The sequence below is a fragment of the Pelecanus crispus genome, chromosome 11, assembly GCF_030463565.1.
Source record: "Pelecanus crispus isolate bPelCri1 chromosome 11, bPelCri1.pri, whole genome shotgun sequence".
NCBI classification, from domain to species: domain Eukaryota; kingdom Metazoa; phylum Chordata; class Aves; order Pelecaniformes; family Pelecanidae; genus Pelecanus; species Pelecanus crispus.
Genome location: NC_134653.1, coordinates 11437955 through 11465839, shown reverse-complemented (window position 1 = coordinate 11465839; position 27885 = coordinate 11437955). Strand labels below are relative to the sequence as shown.

Genomic DNA, 27885 nt, shown 5'->3' with positions numbered 1-27885 from the left:
AGCAGTGCTAAATAACTTCATAGTGTTAAGTAATCATACATAGAGTTAAACCATAAATGGAGCAGACTCTTTAGAAAAATGTTTTTGATTTTTATGTAATAATTTCTTTTTGTGAAGGATATGGGCACTGTGGTCCTTGGGAAGCTGGAGTCAGGCTCTATTTGCAAAGGACAACAGCTTGTGATGATGCCAAACAAGGTATGGTAAGGCTTAGATACTAAAAAATGTCACTACCCTAAAAAAGAGCTTGATTCTTAAAGATATTCATTACTGTAAATCAAAAACTTTCTGTTGCTCAGTTGAACACAACTAGCTTTCATGTTTTACATGGGTGATGTTTCCAGGGGTGGGGGAGGCGTGTGTATAGTTAGTTCCTTAGCATTCAGAACTCGGGTTGTCTCTCCTTAGTAAACTCAACTGCTGGGCTACAAATCATCATAGTTTATTTGAACCGTGTTTTACTTTGCATTTGTACAGTTGGCCTACAAAACCTTTTTCTTGCTGTGGGTTAATATTGCTCAAAACTTTCCTTCTTTTTTTCCCTTTTTTTTTCTTTTTTTCTTTTCCCTTCCCCAAAGGGAAATAGGAAAAAATTTAAAGGATGCAAACAGTACACAGTGTGTTCCAATGAAAGACCTAAAGTTTGCTTTAGTTAAGGATAGGTTGTTCGTGCAGGTAGGTAGCTGTTCCATAATGTAAGATCACTATTTTGGAATGACTGTGCTGCCCTGAAGAGTGTGAAACTATAAAAATGAAGGATGTGAAAACATAGTTGGGGAGAGGCAGTGGATGAGAATAGTGTACTCGGCTAAAGGTGGTGTTTGTTTCCATTGGTTTCTTACAAAAAGGATTTGGAAATACTGTTCTTATCTATTCATGTCATCTTGTTTTAAGCTGACATGCTTTTTCCAATTCTGTAGGCTGAGGTACTTTCCTAGAAAATGTCTGAATACTCAAATGTACGATAAATCTACAGCTTATTGAAGGGTGGTATTTCCTAATCAAAATACGTTAATTAGATTGACTTCCATGTCACCTTTCTCAAGAGCTGCTGAAAGTTGAAACTAAACTTAGACAGTTTGAGATTATGCTTTTCAGTTTTTAGGGCGATTTAACAGACAGAGGCTTTTTATAAAACTGCTTGACATGCATCTGACACCCGTGTTATTTTGGGATTAGTTAGGAAAAATTAATAAACTGTAAACGGCTTTAAACAGTTACAGAATTTGTGTTCAGTAAATAGCCAGTGCTTTTGATGACACCTTTTTTTTTTTTTTTTTATTTGGCAGCTACTGAGGATTGAACTAAAACTTCAGGAAGTCAGAACAATAGACTTCTTCCTGAAACTACTCCTTTTTTAACTTCTCTGCCTTTCCAATATTTTTTTTCCTGTTGGCATCTAGTACTGTGTAAAGATGCAAAAATCGGAAGAGAGGTTACAACTTATAGGAATGTTAGGAAATATATTTTGGTGTTTGCTTGGAGAGCATTCATTAACATACATTTGGTATTTTTATCATCTTCTCCAGGAAATCTTGTAGAATTTTGGGATTCTAGGATTTCCTGGACTGCATCAATATTCAGAGTGTTATATTTTTAATGTAACGAGTATGCAACAATGTGGCTTTTGCAATCTTCTTAGATAATATGCATCCGTTGTATTGCTCATCTCCTTATAAGTTTTAAACTCATTTCACTTTGAGAAACAGTGGGTATTTTTGAAATTTGCTTTCCACTGAATATGTACTATAGAATTATATTAAAATATATTTGATTAAATATGCTATTTTAAATATTAGTAACTCATCGTTCAAATATTTTAAATGTTCTGAGGCTTGCAGAACCAAAGATAATGAATCTAAACTGTAATGGAATTATTTACGGAAATCCTGTTGTATTAAAATGATTTTGTACCAGACTAATATATTCTCAATAGAAAACTGCATTTTTGCTTTCTTGAAGCACAATGTGGAAGTTCTTGGAATCCTTTCTGATGATGTAGAAACTGATTCAGTAGCCCCAGGTGAAAATCTAAAGATCAGACTGAAGGGAATTGAAGAGGAAGAGATCCTTCCAGGATTTATTCTCTGTGATCCCAACAACCTGTGTCATTCTGGACGCACATTTGATGCCCAGGTAGAATAACTAGCATTTAATTGCTGTATAGATGTGTAAAAAGCATTAAAATATTTTGCCTGTGTTTCACAAGATCTAAACTTCAGTAGTTTGAATTTTCCAATCGGATTTCTTATTCACTATCGTATCTCTAAATTGACAATAACATATATGCCTAACACTCTGACATCATTAATTTTAGTTTTTAAAATATCATTTGTTTTGAATGTAACTTCTCAATTAAGTTTTAGATACCTATAATCATGAAAGCAAGATCTTGTCAGGCCAATTCTTCAATTTTATACATATGAAACAACTCAGTCACAAATTTTGTTTCTTTCACAAAAATTCGTTGTGTGTGTATTGTTCAACTATACATTTTAATATAGTTCTGTATTTGGTTGTCCTCTGCTCGTTTGTAATTGAAATGAGGAAAAATGCACTTACTTTTAATTGTTTTACAGATAGTGATAATTGAGCACAAATCCATTATCTGCCCGGGTTATAATGCTGTGCTGCACATCCACACCTGTATTGAAGAAGTTGAGATAACAGTAAGTGTCCTTTTAAGTTGTGAATACAGACAATTCATTTTTTGAGGTGAGGAGTTCTGTCATGACGTACATCTGTAGAAAAACTAATGCAGCAAAGCTCCAGCCTTGAATGGAATCTGTGGCCAGTACTGTAACAACCAAAAATGGCTGTAACTGTTAGCATAAGCCTTCTGAAAAGTGTGGTGAGTCATGATTGACTCTCTTATGCAGTACATCTTAGAAGAGGGTTTTTTATTTATTTATTTCTAAGTATTTTCTGTCTTAGACCACTTCAGTATATATAATAACCCTTATTTTAGCACTCGCAGCTATTAATTTTTTTTCTTACACAGGCCTTAATCTGCTTGGTAGACAAAAAAACAGGAGAAAAAAGTAAGACACGGCCCCGTTTTGTGAAACAAGATCAAGTATGCATTGCCCGTTTAAGGACAGCAGGAACTATCTGCCTTGAGACATTCAAAGATTTCCCTCAGATGGGTCGCTTTACCTTAAGAGATGAGGGTAAGACTGCTTGATCAACAGTTATTAACTGCTGCAAAAATACAGTTATTTGAAATAGGAGATCATGCATGGCAATGAGGTATTAAAATGCTGGTGTGTAGTGGAAATCACTATCTGGGTAACAATGGAAAAGTAATTGTAAGCAAATTGTTGTCATTGTGCAGAGTTCTTGTAGCAACAAAAACTGTGTTTTATTTGAGAGGAATAATGCACAGAAATGTGCACTGTGAAACAAAAGGTTGAATTTGAAAAATTACCAGCACTGTTTTCTTAATGCATCCTGGAATGTCCACCTACAACATGAATACCATAGTTACTCTATTTAAAGTTAGAAAAGATAAGGGGGGGTTGTATGTTGGACTTTAACTCATGCTCACCCTGGTAAAACTCGTAGATTTGTGGGACGTGTTTAAAATAAATTATCTTTAAAAGCCGTGAACAGATCTGGTAGAATGATTCAGCCTTAGATTCTCCTTAGATGAACACAGAGCAGCCTTTCCATGATCCACACTCTGTTCTTTACTGTGAGAATAGCAGTTTGATTATTTTTAAGATTTTATTGTGCTTTTAAAATACACTGGTGCTTTCATTCTACAATACAACAATTTATTCTCTGTATTATTTCTGGAGAGCCTGTGGGGAAGGTTTTCATGTTCTTAGACACACATTCTTTTCACAATATATGTAACTCTACTGTTTGTCTCATTGGTTTAGGAAAGACCATTGCAATTGGAAAAGTTCTGAAACTGGTTCCAGAGAAGGACTAAGCATTTTTCTCAATGACCCCCGCACAATACTGTGAGGAAAATCGACTCTGCAAAAGCCTACTTCACACCGCCTTCTTATTTTCTGCCCATTGATAAACTTCTCCCCATATTTTGCAAAGACAAATTTCACAGCAAAGGTCCACATTATGTCAGCTTTCTCATATTGAGAGCTCTGCTATGCCACTGTTGAATTTTCCCAAAAAGAATTTTTTTTTTCTCCCAAATTCTGCTTCCTTGGAAAGATTCGGCAATAGCTTTGTAAGTGATGTGGACATAATTGCCTATAATTATGAAAATCTAAAGGATTTTTAATGTTTAATTTCCCCCAGCATATATATTAAGACCTCTTTTTTTCCAGGCAGATCATTCAGAGTGTGCGAGTGTGTGTGCACATGTTACAAAGATGACTACCATGTTAATAAACTATTCAATTTGAAATCTTTTTCGGTATTTGAATTGCTTTTGAATAACGTTTTTTATCCGGATGTAACGCAGTTGCATTAGCTTTTTAACTTTCCGGTAACCTAGATATTTGGTTACTTGGACTTTTCTAAACTCCTCAGCCTCCCCACACACACAGTTTTAAATGAGGCAATTGGGCACTCAGCCAAGTTTGTATTAAAATAATTAGGTTTGCCCCTTCTTTGTTGAATGCATTCTTAAAATTAAAAAACATTCATGCAAATGTGGCACCTTCATTAGCTTTACATTTGTTAATATCTTCAGCAACTTTAGGTTGACTTAACATCATGACTAGACACAGTAAGTCAATTTTGAAGGCTAGAACTACATATTGTGTCTTTATAAAAATTCAGCATTATTAAATTCTTTACTGCAGAAAGTGCTAACAACCAGTAAATCAGTGAAACTTGCAAAAATAAGAGAATTTGTGGCAATAGTGCCTATTTAGTATTTATAAGAGCTGCATTTTGTGGGAGAACTGGGCCAATTAAAAAGTGCCAGTTATATAAGTTACTCAGTTCACTGTGTCTTTAATTTAGAGGGCTGGATAATCCTTGCTGTTTTAAAGATCAGTCTGAACTGAGAGGGAGAAAGACTATTTAAATCCCTAAGAGTTTGCACATACTGAAATATGGGAGGGTCAGAATCAAGCACAGTCTGTAAATTTTTGCATATCAAAAAGCAGTGTAAGCTTATGAGGACCAGTGAAGTTTTTCTTGAGAAATTAAAGCAAAACTGGTTCAAAATAAAGCTTACTCAGTACAACTTGAAGGAGCTGCATAATAAAACCCTATTTAGCTGCACTTTGAAAGTCTACAATTGCTATCCTGATTCTAACAATTAGGATGAAGGCTAACTGATTTGTTTTTTTCATTTCCCAGAGTATTAGTACTAAGTATTAAAGGGTATGTTCAGAGCTTCTTCAGAATGTCTTAAACTAAACATTTTCAGTTGTACAATTGTGGCGAGCCCATCTCCTCCCCCAAAAGTTTACAGTCTAGTGACTGTATCTGAATTCACAGATAACTCAAAACTGAAACAGATTTACCTTTTTTGGGTTTTTTTGGTTTTGTTTGTTTCTTTGTAACTGTGGAACTCCCATTCATTTCACTTACAGCTACATTGTATGGACAGAAGAAGTTATTGTCCTTCAGTTTCATATGACTACACTTGTAGCTACCGTAATGCATGGAATTTAAATAAATTTTATTATGTCTGCAAATCTCTGGGCTTTTATTTTTTTGGTAAATCAGAGTTTAAAAGTAACTTTTTTTTTTTCTACCGAGTGACCAAAACCCACAGTTCCTTGGATCTTAAACTAATGAAGACATTAAAAGCCAAGGAAACTTACTGTCCTGTTCATATTCTGGATTGACTTAAGATTTCCACATATCTGACTGCTTTCTTGAAGTAAGTTCATGGATTTGAAATTTGCAAAGACCATTATTGGGAATACTTAACAGTTAGATTCCTAAATTCTTAGAACTTTTTAAACTTTTTTTAGAAGCATTGAAATGCATCTCAAAACTACATGATGCTCCAGTAGAATTTTTCTACTTTTAGGCAAACTTAATGAGGGATTCTAAAACTTCATTATTTTGAGGCTGGACTGAGTATTTATTATTAAAGTGAAAAATCATCTGGTGGGTTGAAATAACAGTGGGTAGAAAGTCTGAGCATTTCCATTACTCATCCCATCTAGTGCATTTGATTACCACTACCATAAATCCAGTTAATGTCACCTTGTCTGTAAAGGGAGGCTAAGTTATTTCAAGTTCATTAACAGAATCTACATTATACAATTAAAGATATTGCTAACCTGTAGGAGGTTTTTATTTGGGTATAAAATATTTGCGTTCTGTACAGACATACTGGTACGAAAATGTAAGACACAAATTACACAAATTGGCTGCGTTTTGGGTAGAGGAGCTGAAAGTACATTATATTTGAATAGTCCTCAGATTACATCTCAACTTTTTCATTTCATCTCCATTCTACATTTTATTATTTTTACTATTATTGAGTGCATCTAAATCTAGATGAAGAAGAAAAAAAGATAATGTGGCTTTTTTGAAATAAATACTATTTGCTGATTCACTGATGTAATAAACTTTTTTAAATGACCATTTTGAATACTTCCTTTTGTGAAAATGTGGTATGCTGCTTTGAAGATGAAAAAAAAATAAAGGAGCTGTGCAACCACAACAGCTGAAGGGAAGGCAGGGGGTGGGGAGGGGGGGAAGGAAATAGAAGTTGGATTGAAGCTACAGGAACCCTAGGAGCAGTGCTAGTGTAATTCTGCTAGTGTATGATACTGGCAGAGTATTCCTGGGTCCTGGCATGGATGTAACTCATACAAGCAAAACTCTGAGCGTGTTTCTGCAAAAAGGAGGGATTTGGGGGTTCCCCCCCCCCCCCAGTATAATGGCATTTACCGCAGTCTCTATGTGCAGTATGGTACTGATGAGGATCACACCTGTTCTCCCTGATTGTTGGCCAAAGTTTGTAGTGTAGATATGGCTTAAGTGTATAGCCATGATATAACTTATAAAGACATAAATTATAATTCTATACATTAAGACCTTGTATGTCCTTGAACTGAAAGCCTTGGTATATGTAACAATAATTAAATGTTAAAAAAAAAAATCCGAATGTGCAGCAGTACTAATTATTTCACAACAGGAAAATAATTACTTTTTTCTGCAAGTTACAAGAAGTAAAGCACACTAAATGGAGGAATGGGTCCACCAATCAGTTGACTAACATTGCTATCAACTACCTACTTGAAACCATTCCAGCTACCTTGGTCATCTTTGCAGACAATTGGGAACTGATACGTAAATGTGATGGCACCCATTTCCTGAGACACTTACTCTGGTAGCAAATTGTATTCTTGAACAACAAGCTATTGATGATGGTGTAATAGCATTGTAAGAACAATGGCTGCTTTAAGGAGGTTTATCCACAGGGATGTTTGCTGGTCACAAATTTTATGCCCCTCTACAGATTTTTTTCAGTGGCATAAAAAGCCCAGCAAAAATTGCTCAATGAAGAACCTCTGGTTTAGACTATGGCACCAGTCCATATATTAAAAACAATGTTAATTATGAGAAATGTGGTTTTATAAGTGTTTATTACTGAATATTACCTAAGAAAAAAAGATTGTTTTGATGTCCCAAGTATTTGATTCTGTATTACTCTGGCTTTTTGGTTCTTAATGCAGACTGTTTAAATGATGATGTTAAAGCAGATGAAATGTACTCCAGACAAGACTGTTTTCTTCCTGAATTGATACTTAAAGGCTCTTACTTATTCTGCTGTTTTTGTATACACTATAGAGGATTTGGTAAAGAAAAATATACCAACAAAACTGGAGTTACTACTGAAGATTTTATATTGTGAACCTGTTTCTTTCCTCGTGTTTATTTTAATGCACTATAAACCTGATAAAATATTTCCTTTCCTCTGAAGAAATGCTAGAAAGGAGTCTAGTCTTAATATAAAATGGAAATTCATGCTAACAAACCCAAAATCTGTTGTGTGTACGTATAGCTCTTAATAACACATATCCTTTCATTGGTTCTCCTTCCCAAAAAGTCTCAACTTCCAATGTAAACTGGATTTTTCTACATGTCCCCTCAGTTACATACACCTAAAAAAGTCCACGTATTTCTGAATAAAAGAGATATGACAGACTAACTGTTGGATGAAAAAAGGTACTTGAGGCTGTGTTCCTGTCATCTGTTAAGCCTGTAGGACTGATGATAGGCAAAGGATTATAACAAGAAAACTTTGCAGCTTGTGTCACAAAGACGTGTGCCTCTGTTCTTCTGAGAAAGTAGTCTTTGAATAAGTGAATAACTTGCACTGTAAGCATCCAGCTATCTGACAGTTAATTAGATTATAGCTAGAGGCTTACACTAGGATTGCAAAGGAACACCATCCAAAGAAAACTAGTGCTTGAACTCCAGATCTAGCAGGGAGATTCTCTTCTGAGATCTCTTTTGTAAGGGACTTCTTACTCCTGGTTTAATTTCTGCATATTCTTTGTGCTAGTTTTGTTGCAAGAAGTACACTTACAGAGACCTGGGATTTTGATATCTGCGATCAAATAATCTGGAGGAACACAAGCCTGATGCTGCAACTTTGGGGATGCACACTAAGGGAATAATCTTAAACCTCAAAGACCTTTTTACAGCAGAAAGAATTGTTACTTGTACATTCCTTTTGCTAGGAGAAAGTATAATACTAGGGATATATAGAAACATCCTCTTAAATAAGTAATGAGGTAGAGTGGCTTGCAATTGTGTCATTTTAAATCTTAGCATTTAAATGTGTGACAAATGGCTTAAGGAAAAATACATACTTCCATAATTGGACAAAGTTAAATTGAGGACTATAGCAGAATATGTTTAGTGTACAGCAATAACACCGATGAAAGGAACAAACCTAATTTCCCTTGTGAGAGTAACTATTAATTTGTGAACTTGCTAAATTAAAAGCACACTCTTTATAGTTTATATTCATTGCAGGCTGTATTTCTTATCCAGAGATTAACATATTTTTCCAAGACAGCTCTATTAGCTATGTCAAACACCTTTCAAGAGAAAACAACCACACTAAGTCAGTTAAACCAAATCTAGTAAAATTTAGTCATGTCAGACTTAAAATGATGCAGAAAAATGTACTTGGATGAGACCGATGTGAAAAATTTGAATTTCAGTCACTAATAATAGTCTCTTTAATTTTATTCTATTAATGCTATGCTGGCCCAGTACAGTCAGGCTTCAGACATACTGTTCAATCACATCTTACAAAACTAGCCTGGCTTATTTTCAGAGAGATGTCCCAGTCATCTGTCTTTTTCCTGTTTTGTTTTAACATGTCACAATAATACATTGGTGTTTTATTAAAACATGGCTGCTCTAAAATATGCAAAGCCTATGCAGAGACAGGAGCAAGGCTAATACAATCATCAGATTATAAAACACCACAGCTAGTATCATACATAAGTTCTCCCAGGGCTGGGAAGATTTTAGTGAGTCTGCCCTATTTGGCTATTCCGTGTGTTCCTAGCCTTTCTGTAATTTCTCTACTCAATACTTCATACGACTACATAGCAGCAAGGGATAGCTTTTCTTTTTCCTAGCCAGTTTCATTTATTTTGTTCTTTTGTACATATCACAGAACAGAAAATTAAAACTTCCATTTTCCAGGATTTTTTTTTTCACTCTAAGTCTGGGGAAGTCTTGAAGCCATCAGTTATTCCACCGTTGCTCCATGAACACTACCAGCAGAATGTAAACATAAATCATTACATAAAGCAGCTTGTCAAGAGACTAGGGTATTTTAATTCCTTTCTCTTTGTACCGGCACACTGACAGAGCGACAAATTTTGTTGGAAGACATCTGATAGGAAGGAATAAAGCCGTAACTAGAAAGGCAAAGAGAAAGAAAAAACCTGAAGGAGAAGAGCGAATTACTAAGACTCCTAATTTCATGTGTATTTAACCCCTGGTTATGCATGGCTGCTTTGTCCAGGTAGCAGTTTACCTGTGTGAGGAATGCAGACAGCCCAAAGCTGCCAGGGTGCACGCAGCACTGTGAGAATGAGGCCAAAACAGTTCCAGCTAGATTTGATCTCAGAACAATGCACTTACCCAGTGTGGAACTGGATGGAGTAAGCATCCCACAATTAAGCTACTTTCATGTAGTCAGTCAATACATTTCTAAACTGAAACAGAGATGCAGCAGTTCTGCCTTTACTATTCACACATAAAGAAGAAATGGTTTGGCATGTGATAATCAGTGGTAGCCTCAACTGCAGCGACCCGGAAATAGTGGAGTTCAAGGTGCCAAGAGGTGTGTGAGGAAGATGAGTAGCAGAGTACAGCCCCTGGACTTCAGGAGACTTTGGTTTATTCAGAGAACTGGTAGGCAGGATTCCACACGAGGCAGCTCTGACGGGCAAAGTTGCTCAGGAAAGCTGGCAGCAGGTCTTTAAGGACAACCTCCTCCAATCATGAAAATAGTCCCTCCTGATACTCGTGAAAACAAGTAGATCTATCAGGAGACTGGCTTGGCCAAACAGCAAGCTTACAACAGTACTCCAGTGCAAAAAGACGGTAATGCAGGAGGTAAAATCAGGGACAGGCTGCAAAGAAGGAACCTAGAAACATTGCTCAGGCATGTAGGGATTGTCTTAAAATAAAAGCTCACCTACAGTTGAAATGGGCCAGGATGTCAAGGGCAGCAAGAGCTTCTACTCCTACAATAGTAGCAAAAGACCAAACAAAGACACATGGGATGGTTGCTAAGTGGGGCAGGTGATTTTGGGTCCAGTTGGGCTGCATTCAAGGGTGCTGAGAGCTGGCTGAAGTCAGAGCAGGAGTCTCATCTTTGAAAGGAAATTGAGGGAAGGACCCAATGACTGGAGAAAAGCAAACGTTGCCCAGCCTTCAGAAAACACCAAGAGGAGAATCTGAGAGCCACTGACCAGCCATGCTCACTTGGTCCCTGGGAAAATCATGGAACAAGTCCTCTTGGAATACACTTTTGGGCACATGAAGGAGGTGCTTGGGAACAACCAGCATGGATTGACCAACTGCATATCATCGTGACCAACCTGATTACTTTCTATGACAAAATTACTAGATCTGTAGATGAGGGGAAAGGAGTTGGTGGCATTCACCTCAACTTTAGCACAGCTTTCAACAGCCTCCCTCAATCTTCTTGTATCCTAAACATTATGGTCTGGATGGGTGGCCAAGTAGATGGCTAACAACTGGTTGGACAATGGGACTCTGAGGGCAGAGATAATGGCTTGTACTCTACCTGAAGGCCAATAACAAATGGAGTACTGCTGGGATTTATCCTGGGACATGTTCTATTTAATCTCTTTTATCAGTGCCCTGAAGCATGGTCACATCACGCTTGCAGATGACATCAAATATGGGGACAAATCAATACCCTTGAGGGCAGGGCTTATGTACAGAGGGACCTAGACAGGCTGGAGGGATTGGGCAACACAAACCTTTTGCTATTCACCAAAAGCAAATGTAAATCTGCATTTGGGAAGGAGCAGCCCCTTGCGACAACACTGGGGAATGACTGGCTGGGCAGCAGCTCTGCTGGAAAGGACCCTGCGGACAGCAGGCTAAACGTGAGCCACCTAGACATGTTCCCCGGAGGCAAAGGCGGCCCGCAGCATCCCGGCCCGGACCAATACAGCACCATCAACAGATCAAGGCGAGTACGACAAAACCTTTTTTTTTCACCGTGAGGACGCTCAGGCATAGGACCAGGTTGCCCAGGCAGGGGCTGCAGTCTCCCTCCCTGGAGGTCGTGCGGCCGCGCCTTGGTACAGCGCTGAGCAAGCCGGGCCGGCCCCCGGCGGGCGCTGCTGCCGCAGCAGGCGGCACTCAAGGCCTCCGCGGCTCTCGTCCGTGGTGGATCAGCCCGTGCACCTTCGACTCATCATAGAATCATAGTATGCTTTGGGTTGGAAGGGACCTTTAGAGGTCGTGTAGCCCAACCCCCCTGCCATGAGCAGAGACAGCTTTCACTAGATCAGGGTGCTCAGAGCCCCATCCAACCTGACCTGGAATGTTTCCAGGGTTGGGGCCTCCACCACCTCTCTGGGCAACCTGTTCCAGTGCTTCACCACCCTCATTGTAACAAATTTCTTTCTTATGTCTAGTCTAAATCTATTCTTCTTTAGTTTAAATCCATTATTCCTTGTCCTGTCACAACAGGCCTTGCTAAAAAAATTCTCCCCATCCCTCCTGTAGGCCCCCTTTAAGTACTGGAAGGCCGCAGCCTAGTGCAGCCTTCTCTTCTCCAGGCTGAACAACCCCAACTCCCTCAGCCTGGCCTCGCAGGAGAGGTGCTCCAGCCCTCGGATCATTTTTGTGGCCCTCCGGGGCGCCGCTGCCTCCCGAGGGACGGAGGCCCCGCAGCCGCTCTCCGCCGGCTCCGGGCCGCTCCCCGCCCGCCTACCGGGGCGAGGCTCCCGCCCCGGAAGTGCCCCGCCGTGCCCCGGAAGGCGGCCTGTGCGCAGGCGCGGGCTGCTGCACGTGGCGCCGGCGGGGACATGGCGAGCGGGCCGGAGCGTCTGGAGCGCGCCCAGGTACTGCGGGGCGGCGGGCTGGGAGCGCCGCCGGGCTCGGCCTCGGGCTCGGCCTCGGCCTCGGGCTCGGCTCTAACTGCGGCTGCTGCCGCTGTCGTGCCGTTGCAGGTGAAGAAGGCGGTGGAGGCCCTCCTGGCTTTCGCCAGAAGCAAGGCCAAGGGAGGCGCGCTGCTCCTCAACGAGAGCGAGAGCGTCCAGCTGCTGGTGACCGTCTGGAAGGTGCCGCGGGTGGCACAAGTCATCAAAATGTAAGAAATTCGCCCTCGGCCGTGTAGCTGCAGGGGGTGCTCGTGTCCCTTGGCTCGGAAAAGGGCACTCTGCTGATGCGGAGCCCACGGGGTTTGGCCGCCGCCGTCCTGCCCTGGCAGCTCCCGTGCCGTGAGCGAGAACTGTCGGGTCGGACCGCTGCTTCCCCCCCGCTTTCGCTGCAGCTGGCAGCTCGGCTGTGCCCGCTGTATGCACACAGAGAATACTCATTTTGTTGGTTGCCGCTTACAAGGTGTGTGCCTTTCAATCCTGAAGCTCCGGAAAAGAAATCAACCTCCTGTTTGTCTTAACCCACCACCAAATCGTTAGAAAGACCCCTTCTTCTTTCTTTTCATACCTCACACCGAATATGAATTATAAGGCTTCTTTACACTGCAGCTATGCTATATTGAGAAAATTTACATCTAGCTATCAGGGCCCCAGTACTGCACAGAATTGTCTAATGGCTGGATGCAGCCGTGGTGTAAAGAGAGGAGAATGGGTGCTCCCCCTCCTTCCAGGACCCGTGTGCTGACGGTTCCTGGCAGGACAGATGGATTCACCTCTGTATCTGACGGGAGCCATGGTATACGATTGTTTAACTTTTACAGTTCTCTGTGCTTTAAAAAGTATAGGTTCTGCTGAGAACGGTTAATAGTTAACAAAAAACAGAATCTAGATACGTAGCTTCCCCGTAGCACTTGTTAAAGGGTAATGGTCTGTCAGTGTAGACCTAGTTCTGGAAAAAACTTCTTCTCTTAGATGTTCCCTGTCCATTTCCTGTTCTCATTGTAGACCACTGCCCCATGGCATTCGACCAGAAACAGCTGAGGTTTGCCTGTTCACAAAGGATGAGCCAAATTTATCAGCAGAGCAGACTGAAAATCTGTACAGGAAACTTCTAATCCAGAATGGGATCAGAAGTGTTAGCCAGGTAAGAGAGCTGTATGATGGTATAGTACAATACTGTCATTTCTTTCCTCTTGTACCAATGAAAAAGGAAAGTAGTTGTTGTTTTCTGCTGTTTAATATTCTGATCTCAATGGTTCTGAGTTAGTGATCTGCAGTAAGATTTTTCTGACTATTCAAACTATAATTATTCTAAATTTCAAAATTGACGCAGAATAATTTCTTGAATTTGAAACAGGATCTTTAGCAATCAGATGTAATTGCTAGATAAATGCTCAGATTTTAGTAAGTAAGCAACTGGAAAAACAATGTAAAAGAATATTTGATTTCTTTGCAGCTGGATTGGATCGTTTATGCTACTAGCAATAGAACTAGAAAATAATGTTATTGTTGTATTTAACCTTGCTTTAGATGTTACCATGCACTGAAGTTCTGTTTGGTGATTTGCAGTTACTATGCAAGAGATCCATATTGTTCGATTCTTAAAACAAAAAGTACTGTACCCTTTTTCTATTTATTTTCTTCAGCATTCTGAAATAATGCACCATGATAGACTATCAGTTATGCAAGTTAATTCTGTGCAGTTCTAAGAAGTATTCTAGACTGCGTTTTCAGCAGTGGGGACTAAACTGTTACTTGCATTGCAGATCATCTCATACAAAACTCTCAAAAAAGAGTATAAACTATTTGAAGCAAAGCGTCGCCTCCTGAGCAGATTTGATCTCTTTCTATCTGATGACCGAATTAGAAGGCTCTTGCCCTCACATATAGGAAAACACTTTTATGAAAGTAAAAAGTAGGTCTTTAAATTCTGTATATCCATTTTGCATTATCTTCTTTAAGATTAGACTCTTCTTGTTAAATTTTGGTTGGTTGTTTTGCGGGAGGGGGATTGGTTTGGGGTTTTTTGGTTGGGGTTTTGGTTTGGGTTGTTGGGTTTTTTTGTTTGGTTGGTTGGTTTGTTTTGGGTTTGGTTGGTTTGGTTTTTTTTTTTGAACTTTCCCCTCTTTCTTTTTTAGGGCACCTTTATCTGTAAACCTGAAAGCCAGAAATCTTGCTAAGGAACTGCAAAAACGTATCCAAGGGACTACACTCCCAGTTACCAACAAAGGGTGCTGTTAGTAAGTATGAGTAGATTAATACTTCACTTGAAGGACAGTTGTACCTCAACTGTAGGAATTTTAAGTGAGTTATTTTTATTCTATTAATATGTGAGTAAAAGAGGTTAAGGGTCACCATTCCAGATATGGGCCATTTTGAACCTTAACCTGTATAAAGAAATCAGTAGTTCTACTTGCTAAGAAGTTTTACTCTAAAGTTTTACTTTTTGTCTCTTTTCTGCTTACATCTGAGGAATTTCTAGGCAACTGTTGCTGTCAAACAGCATGTACAATCTTAGAAAATTATTAGTGTTAAATTAGATTAAAAAACCTTCCAAAATACTCCATTCTTGTAAGACTTTTTTCATTTATTGTGCATCTAAAATGGATCTAAATTGGTAATATGCTTAGTAATATAAGGCAGAAGTAGCATATCCCAATACAGAAAGGTTAATACAGGTAAATCTATTCTGACTGTTATTACAAAAGACTGCTGCAATAGCCAGCCATCCTTCATGGAAGTTAAGATAGTTGCAGGTAAGTGGGCTTTTTTCATTTCTAGGTATGCCTTGAAGTACCATGTAACAAGTAACTTGAAGTATGTTTATTTGCCCACATATAAATATTACTCTTCACTTCTTTCAGTACAGCACGTATAGGTCACACTGGAATGAAAGCTGACGAGATACTAGATAATATCATTGCAGCAGCTGAGGTGATTGCTAAGAAGTTACCAAAGGTACTGCTGATTGACTGCATTAAAGCCAAGTCAGTTCATAATTCAGCCTTGTTATTTTTACATAATCTACTGGTTTTGTTGTTGCAGAATTGGAAAAATGTAAAAATTCTTCACATCAAAACACTTAAATCAGTTGCGCTTCCGATTTTTTCTGCAAATATCTCCAACTTGGATGAGCTTGACAGACAGACATCTCTCGAAAAAAAAAAAGTAAAGGTAAAAAAAAAAATTCTTCAAACTTTCCATAAAAACAAATCAGAACAACTAGTTCTTTGGTTTCCTTTTATGCATTATAGTGTCTGGTGGGCTTCAACTTTTTAGCAGTCGATCCCAGGCATTTATGGCTGCAAATGTGTTAGGCGTCCTGACTCTGAGTGCTTCAAATACTCAGTAATACTAACAAAATCATGGGAACTCTGTGACAGGTTGTAAAGCAAACTGGAAATCAGTTAGTTAAGTGTTTCTAGTCCTAAACTGTAGGAAGCTGAGATTCATTCTTAGAACTTTTGCTTGTGTTGTTTATTCATATTTGCCTTCTGAAAATACACTTGTTAACTTTTACATGGATTCAGACTATGCATCCATTATTTGTTGGCTAATCAGTGGCATCTGAATAATTCCTAAGCTGACATATTTGTATATATGAGGAGGGGCTCACCTACTTTATAGAAAAATAAAATAATCAGCTATTCCTTTGTACTGAGTTCTGCTTATTATGTTCTTTTGTCTAAAATACATTTGGAGCATATGTATTCAACTTAAAGACTGTCATTGTGACATTATTGTTTACTTACAAGCTATTTATAATAAACTTCTGAAAGTAATGCATTTTTTCATATTTTACATATAGTCGACCAGTCCAGGTCTAATAAACAACAATATTTAAAATAATGTTGCTAGACTATCTTATTTTTAACCATATTAAAACTAATTATTGTACATTTAGAAATGTTATGGGGATTTGTCTGAGATGTACTTCCATTTAATTGTAGAAAGGAAAGAACAAGAAACCAAAGAAGGCAGCTAAAAAAAAGAAGTCAAGTCAGGTCACTTTGACGACTGAAATCAATGCTGCTGCTGCTCCCAAGGAGCTTGTGATAAAAGAAAAAGTAGAAGTAGTCCAAGAACCAGGTGATCATGATGATGAAGAAATTCCACAACTGGTGCCTGTGCAAACAACCAGCTTAACTGAGCTGAAGGTAATTGTTTAATAATATCGAGAAACTCACATTGCAGTTAAAACTAAAGATTTTGAACTGTTTAAATTGTTCATTGCTCCTTAGGGAACAGTGTGTGTTAACACACTTCAAGTGAACTGGATTTTTTGTGAATATATTGTGAAAGCAAGAGTTGAGTGTATGTGGAAGGGGATGCCTTGGGGAGATCGTTTGTTTGTTTGGGGTTTTTTTTTGGGTTTTGAGGGGGTTTTTTTTATTTTTTGGTTAACCCCTCTTACAGACAAAGGAAGCCGGTGGTTATTGTCCCTTTACGTATTTTTCTGAATAGCAGCAGTTTTGTCTAGGTCGAGTAACAAGCCTGAAGTCAGAAGAAAGGGTAAATGATTGAGAAACAGCTTAATACTTAATCAAGTAAATCATACAATTTTTAATTCAAAATTTCTTGTAAAATTAAATTTTAATGTATCATTTCCTGCCTGGAGTGCAAAACTTGAGGAAAAATAACGTTTTCTAGGATAGTAACACACAACATTAACAATCACATAATATAAATTGAGAGCTAGCAGCTTGCATGAAGTACTATACGGACTTACTGTTGCCAATACTCGAGACGATGTGGATCATGTCATTAGCATGTCTGCAAAACAACCAGACTGATAATACTGATGTTTAACAAATATCTAGGAAAGATATTTGGATGAATAAAACAATAATGCTTATAAATTCGACTTAGTTATGCTGCATTCATGATTGGAGCATATCCTTAAATTCTAATGATCTGCCTCTTCAGGGATGCCCAAACTAAAACTATGATTATGTGCAGACCCAACAAAAAAAATTCATACAGCTTGCTTCAAGCTGTTGTCACACAACAGGCCTAGATTAGCTCATGTGATGTGATTGCCGGAGCCCTATTTCCACAGACCTGGGACAGATACAGCTTGAATTGGGTTGTATCAATTGTTCTGATGAAAGCAGCCTTCTTTCATGCGGGCCATCTGGGAATATGTGATGAATTCTAGAGAATACCAGGCCTAGTGCACAAATAAGAGTGCAGTCAGTTTGTGTGTGTACAGCTGGACTGCAAACAGAGCTGATCTCTGTCCAATAAGCCTGGAAATGCAGCCAGAGGACTGTGGCTTAAAGCAGTGTCAGCAGAGGTCAGTGACTTGACTGGCCAAGAGGATCCTTGCATCTGTTAAATCTATTTACTTTCTTACTATTTTGTTTTTTTTTTTTCATTATTTTCATGATTTAGTTCCCTGTTTGATCCTCTGCTTACAGACTGAAATGTGAACAAATTATATGGGCTAGGGCACAATTCAATCGATAGAAAGCATTTGTCATTTATAATGGTTTTCATTGATCCTTCTTCTTGAAAAACAGTAAAGATGTTTCTTAGATCGAAGGGTAATTTTCTTGTGTGTCTTAAATACAGAAAATGGAACCAAGTTCAGAAAAAGGTGACAACCCAGGTGAGAAAATTAAAACACCCTTCGGTAAGAGAAAGAAACAACCTCTAGCTCTGGAGACTCCAAAAACAAAACATAAAGTTACAGAAGAGTGTGCAGACTTGCAGATGTCACCAAAACAGAAAAAAGCCAAGCAGTTCAGCATGCCAAAGGAAGCAATAAAAGAAAAAGAGATGAAAAAGACTCCCAAAAAGCCTGAAGCAAAGTCTTTTGCAATGCCCAAAGCTGGGGAATCAATACAGTCAGCCAAGAAGTCTTCAAAAACACCAAAGCAAACAACCAAGAAAGTGCGCAGGCCACAGTCAGCATGAATGTTGTGTGTTGTAACACATTTTATAGTCGTTCAGTGGTGTCTTTTTAGTAAACAAATATATTGATGAAGTAAAATACCTTCTTAAGAAAATCTTATCCAAGGAGCTTTTTTCACCAAGACCTGTAATGATTCATTTGTGTTTCCTTCTAACTGATGAGCTGGAACAAATAAACTCACGATCTTAGTTGGCTTTATTTCTTATCTTTTCCTGTCCCAAAGTAAAAGCAGTCCAGTTCTTTTAAGTGTCAAAGGTCAGGGAGGGGACTATTCCGGGGAAAAAAGGCTGAGAAATATTTTGTAAGTGACAACTTCCTGAAGTATAGGTTAGTATTAGAACAGACAAGAAGCATGTGTTCCAAGAGCAGCTATCTATTTAATGTAATTTAAAATGTGAAATAGCTGCTACCATTTTTTCTTAAACTGTTCAATATAATGAAAACAGGTTGACATCTATCAGTCTGATTCCAGATAAATATTTGATTTAGCAGCCTGATAACAAGCCAAACAATATATTTTTTAGCTGTTTTTACTTAAGGGTATTTGTGTGTTGAAAAAAAAAAAAGTACAGGCAATTTTGTCATGGTATGCTTTGACCATTTACACTTTATGACATCAAGCAAAACCTCATTACCTTCATTTTTGGGCTTTACTTCTGCTACCAGAACAATTGAAGGTATCCCTGCATGCTGGTCGCAATACTGTCGTTTTTTCCATGTGAAAAACACCAGAGGCTGTATGAATTTGGGGTGTGCCGGCTAAGTGAACCAGTCCCATAAAGGCATGAAAAATACGCACTGCAGAACTGAAAGGTTTTATATTTGGAATTTTGCAGAATAACCAAATTGTTGCTCTCTGTATGATTACTTCCCATCCTTCTCAGCGTGCAAATACAAGGCAGATTTGTGATGAAAAGTCCTAGTGGTAAAAATTTATTAGTATTTTATTCAAATCCAAATAGGGAAAAGGTCATAGAGACAAGAAGATTAATCAACAATATGTAACCAGCCTAATTTGCAGGGTTCAGAAAAACCTATCCCATATCAATAGATTTGCTACCTAGAAAGTAATTAGGTGCTAAATAAAAAGTGGTAAAAGAAACACTAAAGAGTATGAAAAGATTCTGCTTGATCTATGGTGTCAACTTTCTGTAACCATTACCTTTTGTTCTAGTCTACCATAAACATTTTTTAATCAAGAAACAAATTAATCTTAGTCAAAAAACCAAGTCTGACTCAATGATCCCCGTTAGATCCATGCTAACAAAAAGATCTGATCGTGTCCAAAAATAATCCCATCACTTTCTAGTCTGCACTGCAAAATACTACTTCTCTTCAATAATAGTAAAGTAAGAGAATAGATGCAGAACTCGCCTTCTTTCTGGAAATGTGTTTTTTGTATCTAATCATTCATGTTAAAATGTTTCTTAATTTGTAGATGTGCAGAAAATTATGAAGATTGTAACTTCTGTATGAGTAATTGATAGTGAACTGTACTAGCTTGTAGGTGCTGGAAAAACACATCCTTCACACTGAAAATGTTAGCAAGTATTGCCTTGAAATTCTGCAGCACCTTGAGCCAATTAGTCTTGCCTTTTCTTTGATAGCAGCACTGGAATTCATACAGCTGGGTAAGACATGTAAAGCATCTGATTGACACAGCTACAAACTAACCCATTAGGGAAAATGTATATATATATAAAAAATATACTAAATAGCAGAATTTGTTCCTTTTATGGTGCAGAGTATCAAGGATTAATAATAAGATGTAACATTGTTGATGTGATTTTTATTCCTATGAGTAACGTACTCTTATTAAAAATATATATATTTAGAATTCAGAAAATCAGTGGGTAATAATTTGATGTAGATGTCGCAGATCTTCACTTGGAGACATCTGCGGTAGTGCTCGGGAGCAGTAAGTTACCAATGTTACAGGGAGGTACATTTTTCAACTTCTTGGCAGTCTGTATGTATTGAAGATCAGTGTTGAATGATGGAGTTAAATTTGTTATGTTTATTCAGCAAACTATTTCTTAGTAACGTTTTTCTTGTTTAAGAGGGAAAACCTGTCACTTTGCTAATCAAGAAAGGAGGAAATATGAAAAACTAACATTCATTCAGGTTGAAGCTGTGCCTATTGCTGATGCATGACAGAATCAAATCAGGTGTAAAACACAGTTGTTTTCAATTAACTAATTTCAGCTAGCAAGCTGTAAGGACCAAATCACCACTTCATGTCCTTAGTATAAATGCTCTTGCAACAAAGATAACTGAATTTTCTGTGTTGGCAGAAGCAGCTAAGACAGAAAACACCTCCCTGAGGGCTGAGCTGCTTTAGCTCTGCAAGGCACGGTGGCGAGTATGAAGTTCACTCTCAAGTGAACAGCTGATGTGCAGTAGTCACATCTGAGCCTTTGTAAGGACATTTCTGGGAATGGCCATCAAGAGACTAAAGCAAATCCGGTATGTTTATGTAAAATTCTTATAGACCAGCGATTTTTATTCCTTTAATATTCATTCTCACTGACTTTAGAAATAGAAGGTGAAAGGTTTAATAGGCATCTGAATAATTACTTCAGGTACTATATCTTTGACCTTACAATCTTTATCTGATTTAAAAATTGAAGGTGGAAATAACAGAGGAATGAACTATAAAAGCCACTTATGGTATGGATAGTAAAATTATCAGTCTTATAATAAAGCTGTATTACCACAAGTTTTATCAGGAGCCCCATAATTCTGAATTTAAAAAGGGAACTTTAGTTAAATTCTTATGCAACATTTTCAACAGTACTATTTGTCCTTAGCTAAGGTTTTGGGTTTTTTTTTAATATAAAAAATCTGCCTGTTAACTTTTTCTCTATTAAGAGTGTAGAATAATATTTTAAAGTACAGAATTGTCAGGACATACCTAAGCTCTTGAAGCACTTCAAGAAATACAGCGCTTTCTTTATACGGCTCATGTATCCTTGCGTTAAATGCCTTGTGGAGACAGAGTAATAGCCAAAATTTTGGGCGGTGTCATTAATGTGAGCGAGTTCATGTCCTTTTTAGAAGTACTGAAAGCAGAGTGGCTATATGGAAGCTAGAAGGAAAGAGGAAGTTGATAACTTTCAAAATATCAACATTCTCATTAAAAAAAAGTATTCTGTTTTATTATTAAAATTTGCTGCAAGAGTTAAAACTAAACTTAATTGGATTAAGGACAAGCTTCTACAAGGAGTCTTTGCTTTTATTGGAAAGATACTTAATAAAGTTCCTACCAAAATATTTTCTCTAGTAGCACACAGTGTGGTGGTTTTGACTAGAATTGATTCTACATTGCTCATTTGTCCTCCATGTTTGTATTGAAGTGGGAACTAACTCATGTTCCTCACAGTGGGTAAACTGGAGTCAGGAAGCAAGCCTTTCAAAAGACTGCAGTAAGTATTACAAACTAAAACTACAGTGTAACAACTTAGTGCAGCTACCTTGAAACTTACTACTCACTGAAGTGCCTTTCTTTTCGCCCCAAAAAAGTCTGCTGAACTATACTCCTTTTGCAAGAAAAGAAAAATTTCAAAACTACGTTAACGTATACTCTGATTTATATGGCTGGGTGCTTTTTAAAAAAAGAATCAAATGGAGATATATTCCATGTGTTAGTAACTTCAACAGTGTCATGTTTTGAACAATATTGACCTCTTGCTGAAAAATGCATTTCCATAGACGGAAAAATAGGGCAGAAAAATACCATCTGTCTAGAAAAAACATAGACTAGTTTATGCCTGTAGGTGGTCTGTAAGCCTTCTGCCGCGCTTATAGTAATCACTATATTTGTATGCATGTTTGGTAGGACGAGGTAACTGTTGCGTCAAGAGGGCTTTGGAAGGTACCCAATTTATCGTTATAAGTCCGGTCGCGTTCAGTGCGTTGAACTATCACGATTACGGATGCACAAATAACGTAGGCACCTTTCGTCTAGTCGTGCTGCATGAACTACCATGGCCACACTTACAGCATCTGGTCGCGTTCAATGACAACTATCACGGCTAGACCAATAAATCAAAGCAATTTATTAAAGCAACAGACACACAGGTTCTTTGGATTACCAGTGATAAATTCACTGACTGCAAGGCACATGCGAATACTAAAGCATAGATAACACAGATGCATCAAAAGACATAAAAGCGACTCTATGGAGGTTTCTAAATTTCCTGGAGAGGCACTTGGTACAACCAAGTGTTAGATTCTTACCCAAAGGCGTCCCGATGGTGGGGAAGAGAGGCTCAGCCCGTCAACTGGTCCCAGAGGTCAGAGTAGCACACGATGGTATCTTCCCTAACATCCCCTCTCTCTTAGGCTAATTTATACTATTTTTTTGCCTTTCAGGTGGAGCTTGGGTGACTCTAGTCATACATACTTTGTTATAATTGGTGTAAAACTTTCTCGCTTCGCTTTAAAGGTATAGGCTTGGAAAAATTCAAAGCGCAGGCTCAGTGAGGAGTGGTCTCACCTTAGAGGCGGGTAGTTTCTGGGATGGAGGTGTGTTTTGGTATTATAATGATATTATAATGAGCCAAGTTTACCAAAAGGACAACATTTTGTCAAAATCATGACGGTTTGTTGGCTCAGGGTAACAAATGTGCAGCTTATCGGTGCCGTGGTACTCCTCCGAGATCCCATATTGCAGAGCTTGGCCGTGGTGTCTCCACACCACTCCACCATCTGGGCAACTCCTCTCAAAGCCAGTGCACCAGGCTCCCCTGGTGTTGCCGACATCTAAGGTTGCAGGCTTAGGGAACTTTCTGTGGAATAGATTCCTTGCGTATCAGCTGCATTTCACTCAGAAAGCTTCTTCAATGCTGTGCCTTTCCTAAAATCGTAAATCTAAGTTTAATGTCTAAGTCACCTCCAGCAATTACTCCACAGTAACTTACACTTTCAGATTAGCCCTTAAGTTCAGCATTACTGGGAAGAATAACAGCTAATAATAAAACAAATATCTGAATACTATCAAACCAAAGTCTTGGCAGGAGGGGTGCATAGAAGATAATAGAAACTTGTTCACAAACTCATTTTGTAGGAGTTAATTACATGTTGGGCCCCAGGGGGATGTAAGTTTGGTGTGCACAATAAGAATGCCACAGGGCTAGAACTATGACTTAACTCAAATTCTTTGGATAGAGCTATTTAAGATTATTAATACTGACTTCTGTTTAAAATTCCCTCAGTATTTGTTATTCTACTGTAATTAGATCTGCCTTCTCACCCTATCAATCTTCAGATTAAGCAAAATGGTCATGATTATTTCTTTTAGAGTTGTATATGATTATTAGAATTCCTATTGCTATCGGGCTAAGTATGTCATCCTAAAATTAGCTTGACTTCCCAAGAGCTATTCCCATTCTAATGGAAGAAACCCCCGCTAAACTAAGCAGGTATATGAACCTCACTCAAACATGGATAACTGGTACGTTATCTTCTTTCTCTTACACTTTTGAGAGGGACAAGGGTTAGGTTATTTAACACCATAACATGAGGCAGAAGTAGAACCATAGGTGTTTTATTAAAGCTAGGTTTAAACTTTAAAATCCAAAAGATACTTGAAAATAATCAGGAAGAATAGCAGTATAGGCTTTTTGGTACCATAGTTCTTCTCAAGACAGAAGTGGTATTAGGTCTCAAAGTGAAAGATATTTTATTGTTGAAGTACTTAGAATGATTCTAACTTTTTTGAGAGGATTTCAGCTTGTGATTTCCTAAGGACGTCTTTTATGGAATAATGTCAGTATTGCAGACAGTCACTAATGAAGAAGTGGCTTTACCTAATTTTGATTCGCAATGTTCAGCAGGAGCAACGATAAGTGAACCAAATGCTACGATAGGAATTTGGTCTGTAGTCTTATTATAGTAAACCAATAGCACTCACTGTCATTGGAGGAATAGTCTTCCTCAGTGGCATCGTTCTTGGCACACTGTACTTCCACATATATGTGGAAGCTGCATATGCTCTTAGACTTTCCATTGGCTTGATATTTCTAGTTACTGGAACAGCGTGGCTTACCCATCACTGAATAAACCATTAGATATAAGGGCCTCGTGAGAGTATGTGCAAGAGAGCCTACAGCTGAATATAGTTCTTGTGCTTCAGGACTTGGGAGTGTTAAAAGATACGTACCAGGTCACTAACTGACACAAGAGTGAACTGAAATCTGTATTTTGCCTTTTACATAACTGTTGTTACTCGCTGGATTTTTCACCTTGCATTCACAACTGGTTTCCTGCTTGTTAACCTGAAGTTGTATTCTAGCTACTCTTTTTAAGCCAGCCTCCTCAAGCACGTAGTTAAAGCAGCCTACGTGACTTTGCAGATGCACATTGTAACTGTCTTGCGCATCTCTGGTGCCTCCCAGTAGCTGCTTCCTCTTGCAGGCGTGGAGGCCTACGTGTGCGTTCATCTCAAGACCACCTTTTTTTGAAGCACCTCCCTTCCAGGGTGCCTGAGCAAACTAAGGCAAAGACCTTGCCCGCCTTCACAAGGTGATACTGCCTCGCCTAAACGTGTCCCGCCGTGTCTGTCTCGCCCAAGGAACGGCAGCAACCACCACTTGCAAGGGATGCCTCGCCTCCAAAACGCTGACGGCCACCACAGACCAATCTTCAACGCCTGCTCCCGCCACTCCCTTACGAAGCGGAGCAACGCCTGGTCTTCCAGAGCCGGCTGCGCCAGCCGCCGCGACGGGCCAGGGGCGGGAGGAAGGGGCCTGTCGGGGGACCCAACGCCGCTGGCGGCGAGAGCGCAGCTCTGGGAACGGGGCCGCGGCGAAGGAGGCGTCGGCCCCGCCGGGAGCGGCTCAAGGCAGGCGGGCTCCCGGCGGGGCGTGCGAGAGCCCCTCCGCGAGGGGGCGCAGGCGCGAGCGGCGGGGCGTGGCCTGGAGGCGCCCTCAGGTGCGGCGCCGCCCCCCCGCCGCGCCCCGCCTTCCCCTCAGGTGCGGGCGGCCCGAGGCGGCGCTGGCGCCGCTGCTGCCGCCGCTCCCCCGCGATGGCGGCCCCGGGCGGGCTGGGCCGCTGCGTGGCCGCCTTCTGGCTGGCGCTGGCCTTCGACGCGCTGGGCCTGGCGGTGCTGCTGGCCGGCGTGTTCGCCGACGTGGTGTTCTCCGACCTGCTCATCTACGCGGGCGGCATCGGCATCTTCCTCAGCCTCATCTGGTGGGTGTTCTGGTACGCGGGCAACCTGGAGGTGCCGCCGGAGGAGCTGCGCGACGACGTGGGGCTGGCGCCGCCCAAGGGCCGCGGGGACAGCCTGCTGCGGGGGCTGGTGCACGGCCTCAGCCTCCGCCTCTCCTCCGCCTTCGCTCCCGCACCGCGCTCCCGCGCTGCCGCCGCCGCCGCCGACCACGGCGACCTGGAGCTGCAGCGCGCCGGGGCCCCGCGGGGCCGCCCCGCCGACTCCGCAGCGGGTGAGAGCCGGGGCAGCCGCCCGGGCCGCGTCAGGCCGGTCCCGGGGCGTGCCAGCGTGCCGCGACGGGCCGCCGGCCGAGGGGGGCAGTGCCAGGGAAGCGGGGGGGACCTTAATTTTGTCTAGAACCTGAAAGAACTCTCTTACCTGAGATTCAACCAAAAACGTGTCGTGTTCAACCACTCCCTCACGGCTGACGCTGTTTTCCAAAAAAAAGAATGAAAAAGAGTTGTGAGGAATTGCTCTCAACTCAGGTGATAATAGAAACTGAGTGAGAGAGATGGCCCAAATTTGGTTAGGCAGGGAGGCCAGTTCCCGTAGATGTCGAAGCATGGAAAAGGCCAGCTGGAGTAAAGCCCAGCTTTACTAAATTTACTAAATGCCCGAGCGCGATGGAGTCGGCATGCGGAGAGCTTGCTGCGGGGTCTGTCAGATCGGAGCATAGAAGGTGTGCAGCTCTGAACCGATCCTGAACTCTTCTGACAGTAACTCTAAGTGCTGCCAGAAGTAAGTGTGGGGTAATGAAATGGCCATTACCTACTACCCGCATGTGGGGTAATGAAATGGCCATTGCCTACTACCCGCATGTGGGGTAATGAAATGGCCATTACCTACTACCCGCATGTGGGGTAATGAAATGGCCATTACCTACTACCCACTACTGTGAGGGGAAGCTCCCTCTTTAGCAACATGAAGTGCTGCTTTCTTGGGAGAACTACAACAAAAAGTGAAATGCTGACTTGTATTTAACTTAGCAGCAGAGTTGTAGCTAATACTTTGAAACTCATAAGTAGCTTAATTGTTGATTACGTTTGTCTCAAACCTCAGTTATCTGGAAAAGATGTGCGGCTATCCAATGTACAAAGAAAGAGTCTAGGTCCGACTTTGAAACATCATTGAAGGTTGTCAAGCCTTTCAAAATATCCCTAGTGTGTTCATTAGTATGGCGTGTTTGTTTAGGAAGAAAAGCAAGTTTAATGCCTTGAAAATGAAAAAAGAAAAGTCGGGCTTTCACTTCACTATGTAAAATCCTTTTCTGTAGGATTCTGTACAGTTCTGAAGGAACTGTAAGAACAATTTTGCACTGTCTGAACTATTCAAGGATTCTAAACATCTTGCAGTTCTGATTCACTGTGTACAAGGTCAGCTTTTTCTGCTGCTCCTTGAAACTAAATCTTGAAGCTGCTATTGGTTTGCAGAGAAGTTCATGTGGAAATAGTCGTCTTTCATGAAAGCCACAGAATTCTCTTGAGAGGAAGTTCTAACAGTAGGGAGATAGAATATAGATAACTATTGCTTAATAGAAAACTTGTAGGAGGTGGAAAAGAATAGTAGCAATACAACTTTAAGAGTTTTGTCACTGCTATTTAGTTTATTATTAACTGTATCTGCATTTAGAAAACAGGCTGTTGAAAATGAGTCACGCTCCTCTTTTTAGACTTCTTTTTTTCTGAAATGGGTTTAGAATTGACAGATAGAGATCCATATTTGCAGGCAAGAAATTACACTTGTAAATTACTATGCCTAACCTTTTTTATCTAAAGATTATGGCAACTATAGCTATTGAGTTCAGTAGATAATATACTACATCTGTAGATGGTCCTATTTTCAATATGCATACACAGATGTATATTTTGTTGTAATGAACTTCTAGTAGTGAAAGTTGTCCACTATTTTTAAATATACTGATTTTAATTAGAAATAATCCATGGTTTATTATTTCCTGTAGAGGCAGATATATAGAGTGCTTTATTACAAGTTCTCCCAAGTAAACAGTAGCTACTAATGCTACAGTAAATGAACTTGGGTACAATTGCATTAGTAACTGTAATGCAGAAGGAATGAAAACAGAGGGAGTGTATAAGAGTTATGCTACACATTGTAACATAAACTCTATGATTTTAACTTTCAAGGTAGAATAAAGGATAACAAACGGTTGTACCTCCAAAGATAATTCAGGG

General features: G+C 39.8%; 3 protein-coding genes across 4 annotated transcripts in view; all 3 read left to right on the top strand.

The window, feature by feature from the left end:
• GSPT1 (G1 to S phase transition 1) overlaps positions 1 to 7905 on the top strand; it is a 29793-nt gene extending 21888 nt beyond the window's left edge. The window contains exons 11-15 of one of the 2 annotated variants that reach the window (XM_075718152.1): positions 118 to 198; positions 1963 to 2136; positions 2580 to 2669; positions 3002 to 3170; positions 3885 to 7905. In XM_075718152.1, the coding sequence (XP_075574267.1) occupies positions 118 to 198; positions 1963 to 2136; positions 2580 to 2669; positions 3002 to 3170; positions 3885 to 3937 (567 nt within the window). In that variant the 3' untranslated portion in view covers positions 3938 to 7905. Of the gene's footprint in view, positions 1 to 117; positions 199 to 1289; positions 1391 to 1962; positions 2137 to 2579; positions 2670 to 3001; positions 3171 to 3884 lie in introns of those variants that run through there. The other variant, XM_075718153.1, reaches the window with a different exon arrangement.
• Positions 7906 to 12491: 4586 nt separating this feature from the next.
• RSL1D1 (ribosomal L1 domain containing 1) lies at positions 12492 to 18766 on the top strand. Its single transcript, XM_075718800.1, has 9 exons — positions 12492 to 12527; positions 12636 to 12775; positions 13569 to 13707; positions 14330 to 14478; positions 14702 to 14803; positions 15428 to 15521; positions 15609 to 15737; positions 16514 to 16720; positions 18138 to 18766. The coding sequence occupies exons 1-9, from the start codon at positions 12492 to 12494 to the stop codon at positions 18480 to 18482; spliced, it is 1341 nt and encodes a 446-aa protein (XP_075574915.1). The 3' UTR covers positions 18483 to 18766.
• Positions 18767 to 25507: 6741 nt separating this feature from the next.
• Positions 25508 to 26050, top strand: LOC142594558 (transmembrane protein 238-like). Its single transcript, XM_075718909.1, has one exon. The coding sequence runs from the start codon at positions 25508 to 25510 to the stop codon at positions 26048 to 26050; it is 543 nt and encodes a 180-aa protein (XP_075575024.1).
• Positions 26051 to 27885: the final 1835 nt, after the last annotated feature.